Source organism: Lathyrus oleraceus, chromosome 3 (assembly GCF_024323335.1).
Source record: "Lathyrus oleraceus cultivar Zhongwan6 chromosome 3, CAAS_Psat_ZW6_1.0, whole genome shotgun sequence".
Classification (NCBI taxonomy): domain Eukaryota; kingdom Viridiplantae; phylum Streptophyta; class Magnoliopsida; order Fabales; family Fabaceae; genus Lathyrus; species Lathyrus oleraceus.
The window spans coordinates 283,793,729-283,798,999 of record NC_066581.1 but is presented as its reverse complement, the minus strand read 5'-3'; the positions used below and the strand labels follow the sequence as shown (position 1 = coordinate 283,798,999).

Genomic DNA, 5,271 nt, shown 5'->3' with positions numbered 1-5,271 from the left:
AGATATCTTCACCACAAGAATCTATTTTTTGAAGATATTAAATAATTTTGAATTTTGATACAAAATTAATTTTAATAGATAGTAACAGACAAAGTTGATTCTAAATATTCCAAACACATGTGCAAACATCATAAGCAGCCTGTCTTTAGACTGGACCAAGATGTGATACTAAAGTCAAAATGTATAAACTGAAGGGAACTGATTCTATTTTTGTTAACACTTTGAAAAAGTGTCACTAATGAAAGGAATAAGAACAAGAGCTGAAAAGCCAAATGTAATAAACCTTTTTTTATTTTACAATAATAAATCACAGTATACACTTGAATATGAATCCCAATTTGGGGTTGGTTACAACATGGGTAAAATTTGTGTAATCAGAAAAACAAATAAACAGATACAGATTTCATTTTATAAATTAAGATTAAAATAAATAACGGCAAACTAATAAATATTAATAAAAAAAACTAAAATACATAATTCTATATAATTTATCACACTATTTTCATCTCCCCCTAGTGGGTTGGTGATTACTTCTACCACTACCATGCTCACTTTCAACACTGATTCCTTCATCTGTTGTTCTTTTGTCCAGACTTGAGTTCTCGTGCTCTTGTTGAAATTCGTGAAGGGAGGATCGCGAAGACTCTCCTCCAGTTTTGCGATCCTATAAACAAGATGGAAACAAAAAGTTTGATGAGTCTTAGATTACACAAACATATCGAGAATGTAATTTTTAACAAGATAAGAAGAGCATACATTGTGGAATAACAGGTCGTCTGCCTCGAGCATGTGAATGACATGACCCATTTTAGGCCTTTTTGTTGCATCTGGATCAACACACCGAAGGGCGATTAGTAGAGCGCGTTTAAGAGCCTTTGAAGATGGCAACTCGGGTAGTTTAGGATCAACTACTTCTTCAGCTTTTCTATTACCAACCATAGTTTTCAACCACTCTATTAAATTAACCTGCAATTACTCCAACAGACATAGTTAGACCAAAAGAGAGACAAGACTGCATCAATAAGTGTTGTAGGTACCGGCTATAAACCTATGTTGCACCGACATTTCAATTTGAAGGTGGATCTAACACCGTTACATTCAATAATTTACATTTTCTCGGATTATCAATAGTGTCGACGTGTCAGTGTCGTATTAGATGTTCAGGTGTCAGTGCTTCATAGAGTGGTAGTTTCTAACCTCTCCTTGTGGTCTAGCATAATCAACTGGACTTCTCCCAGTAATTATCTCCATGATAAGTATCCCAAAGCTATAAACATCACTCTTCTCAGTCAGCATTCCGGTGCATGCGTATTCTGGTGCAACATAACTACAAAAACAACAAGATGTATACGAGAGTCACGATCTTTTGACCTTCCAAAAACTCGAGAGTAATATTGATTACATGTACACATTGCAAATAATACACAAACAACAAGGAAATTGCTTAGCTTAATCTTAATAATTACTAACCCAAATGTCCCCATTACTCGAGTCGTGACATAACTATTCTCGGAACACAAAAGCTTGGCAAGCCCGAAATCAGAAACCTTGGAGTTCCATTGACGATCAATGAGGATGTTGCTTGATTTCACATCTCGGTGAACAACCTTCGGTTCGAGACCCTCATGAAGATAGGCCAAGCTGAAAAGATACCGAAAAATAAAAGCACGGTGATCAAAACATTCATGAATCGACATGAATTGCAATGTGTGTAGATAAATCACAAATATGATACCCTCTAGCTGTTCCCAATATAACGTTCATGCGTATTTCCCATGTCAAAGGGCTTACAGGTCCAACATCTCCATGCAACCACTGTTCTAGATTGCCATTGTTGACGTATTCATACACAAGCATCCTGCAAAACAATGTCATACTTCAAATCTTACATTTCTTCAAAACAAAACAAAATTGGTAGCATCCATTTTTCTCTTCCAACGTTTAAGAAAAACATAGTAAGTACCTGTAGGCCCCTTCAACACAGTATCCAAGCAACCTAACAAGATTTTTGTGACGTACTCGACCAATTGCTTCAACCTCAACTTTGAATTCTTTTTCCGCTTGGCCCCTGAGAAGAAGTTAAACATGAAGTACTTATACTTCTAGAAAAAAAGGCAATGCAAGACCCTACCAAGGAACCTTCATTAACCGCAACTTGAAGTAATTAAAAGGTAGAAACTCCAGACATGTGCTAATTAAAAGCTGAAAAGAAAATCACCTACTTTCCTCACATGACATGAATAACACAAATAAAAGATGGTTACAAAGTGGAACCACTAGTTAAAGTAAAAAAGAAAACACTGGCCTACATCAAAAAAGTCGATATCGCTACCCAATCCATATACTGCCCAGAATATATCTAGTTGCCAACAAGAAAATAATTGAAGATTTAAAGACAGCAAGGAACAACTATATGTCTTGGATCATTTAAATATATAACTGGCCTACATCAAAAAAGTCGATATCGCTGCCCAATCCATATACTGCCCAGAATATATCTTGTTAGTTGCCAGCCAACAAGAAAATAATTGAAGATATAAAGACAGCAAGGAACAACTATATTTCTCGGATCATTTAAATAATAGAAGATGCAATTATTTAAGAATTTTACAGAAACATTTTCACACAAACGTCCATTTATCTTTCGTCACGTTGCGTGCTTTGAGCAAAAACTTAGATAAGCATTTCAGGACGAAACAAAAACATAAAAATTCATTTGTTTTGTCCTTCTCCGGAACAACTATGGCTGGTTGCCAACAGCAAAATTATAGAAAACTTAAAGACAACAAAGAACAATTGGTTATGAATTTCATAACCATACTCAGATAGTGAAAACATAGTTAACAGAAACATTTTCACACAAACATCCATTTATATTTCATCTGTCATAGCACAACCAAAAATCATCACAGCTATGAACAAAAGACATAAACATTACATGACAGGCACAAACATGGAAACATGTTATTAGACACAAACATAGAAACATGTTATCCTAGTGTACACAAACAAAAACACAAATAAGAAACCTAAATGAAAATTTTGAAAAAGAACACATACTTGTTATTCAAGAGATTTTTGACAGCAACTTTAGTACCATCCGTGAGTACTCCATGATAAACAATTCCATAGCCACCTTCACCAAGAACATTTTCTGGACACAACCCACCAGTTGCATCTTCAAGCTCTCTCAGAGTGTACCATCTTCCCCAACCAAGATGTGATACCTCAGGTCCAATTCCACCGACACTACCACTCCCAAAAGACGACGTCGTATCACACCCACTTCCCGCTGTTCCTTTACTCTCACCACTTGAAACCCTATCTGATTTAACCACCACTCTGTGTTCTTGCCTCCCGATATCCACGTGGATCTCCGGTACTTTCGACGGAGCTGGTCGCCGGAGCATGTGCGGTCCTGGAATGTGCACGATCTGTTGGATTTCCTTCGCAGGAGCAGCTCCGGTGATTTTGTAGTCGCCAGTACGGCGTTGGCGGCGGCGGGAAACCACGCAGAGGGAGATGAGGAAGAGGATGAAAACGATGGCAACACCGATTAAGATTCCGATGACAACCCATAAACGGAGACCGAAGATCGATGTGTGTTTGGAGAGCTGTGTGTTGATGAAAGCTCCGTCGAAGATCGACATTGTTGCAGAGCAAGATAGACAGAAAATACACTCAGAGTGAGTTTCTTTAAAATGGGTCGCCAGAAAATTCTAAAAAGTTGGCTTCTCTCGTGAATGAGGCTCTCGGAGTGATGTTCTATAAACAGGGCCGTATTGGTTTCGCCGGAATAACAGAAAAGATAAGATTCCCCGGCGAGAGAGGATCTAATAGTGCGATTCTAAAATCTGGAATCTGGGTCGCATTGATTTTGCCGGAAAGTTAGAAAAGAGTAGAATATTTTCCCCGGCGAACTAGAGTAACAGTGAATTCTCCGGTAAATCAGAAAAGAGTTCACTTTGCCGGCGAAGATATTGGCTAGTTATTAAAAATGCAGAGGAAACAGTGAAGAGAAAAAATGGAAAAAAATTGAAGCTAAGTAGAGAGAGAAGGAACGGAAAGAGAGGTAGTGTGTGTGAGAGAGAGTGGGGTGTAATAAGAAAGAAGTGAGAGAGAAAAGGTAGGTGGTTAAAGCCAGCTAGGAGTTTTAAATATTTAAAAAGTAAAAACCTATTTAGAAGGTTTGTTTTCTAAATCAGTTTCTTAAAACAATTTAAAAGTTAAAACAGGGTGTTTTGATTCTCATTTTATCTTTTGACTTTTTAAAAGAGTTACTAATCATAATTCTTTTATTGAAATCTCCTTTATTCCAAATACTATATAGAAAAAATTTGTCCATAAGACCATAACTAATCTTCTTCAAAGAAGATAATAAAAAACTTTCAATAAAAAAATCCACTAGAATATTTTTTTATCCATTAATTTCAATTAATGTATTTTATTTGGTGATTACTTATAAAAAGAATACTTCAAAAATTATTGGTAAATTACTAAAAATTTATGTAAATACTTAATTACTAAACAAATTTTTCATATTCACATTTCTAAAAAAATGTAAAAATTAGATCACTAAAATATTATTTATTCTGTTTTTAAAAAACTTCTTTTTTTTAATTCGTATGTGTGTTAAAAAAAATTTAATGCATGTTATAATATAAACTAAAACAACTTTTAATATTAAATGTTACATGTTAATATTTTTCCTTTTTTATTTAATATATTTTTTATAATAAATAACTAAAACAGCTTTTAAAGGCAAAATCCAACATTAACACTTTAAAAAAACTTAAAATTTAAAAAAAAAACGAATTATATTTACTAATAATCTTTGACTTTTGTTGGTCTAGATAATATACTTCAATAAATATTAAATTAAATATTTTTAAATTTTGTTTTAGTTACAAAATTAAGATTTTTTTGTCTTTTTTTTTTGGAGCTAGTATTTAATTTTGAGTATAGAAAGTGAAATAAATATATCATCACTCAAGAACTAAAAACATTTTTTATAAATTTCATAAACACTAAAAACACATTTAATATTAAAAGATACTACCTCCGTTTTTTATTATAAGTCGCTTTGGAAAAATATTTTGTACCACAGTATACGTCACTTTATAATACCAATGAATAATTAATGTTATGTTTCCTATTATACCCTTAAATATTTATTATTCTCTCTTCTTTTAATTATGTCAATTTATCTTTTCAATACCATTAATGAAGAATAATTTTGTAAAATCATTCATAATTTCTCTTTTTTATACC

The 5,271-nt window shown here is 33.6% G+C and overlaps 1 protein-coding gene across 1 annotated transcript; it reads right to left on the bottom strand.

The window, feature by feature from the left end:
• Positions 1–275: 275 nt before the first annotated feature.
• On the bottom strand, positions 276–4,147 carry LOC127127049 (probable serine/threonine-protein kinase At1g01540). The gene is made up of 7 exons (XM_051056132.1): positions 3,061–4,147; positions 1,964–2,068; positions 1,736–1,858; positions 1,471–1,641; positions 1,198–1,327; positions 757–966; positions 276–664 (listed from the first exon to the last, which is right to left on the bottom strand). Exons 1-7 carry the CDS (start codon positions 3,648–3,650, stop codon positions 503–505), a joined length of 1,491 nt encoding a protein of 496 aa, XP_050912089.1. The 5' UTR covers positions 3,651–4,147; the 3' UTR covers positions 276–502.
• Between the last annotated feature and the right edge of the window lie 1,124 nt (positions 4,148–5,271).

Bases quoted from the DNA above. Each gene is read 5' to 3' on its own strand.
- LOC127127049 (XM_051056132.1), bottom strand. From the start codon at position 3,650: ATGTCGATCTTCGACGGAGCTTTCATCAACACACAGCTCTCCAAACAC. The intron at 1,328-1,470 runs GTTAGTAATTAT...TTGTTTTTGTAG, and splicing joins CGAGTAATGGGGACATTTGG to TTATGTTGCACCAGAATACG. The intron at 967-1,197 runs GTTAGAAACTAC...GAGTAATTGCAG, and splicing joins ATGCTAGACCACAAGGAGAG to GTTAATTTAATAGAGTGGTT.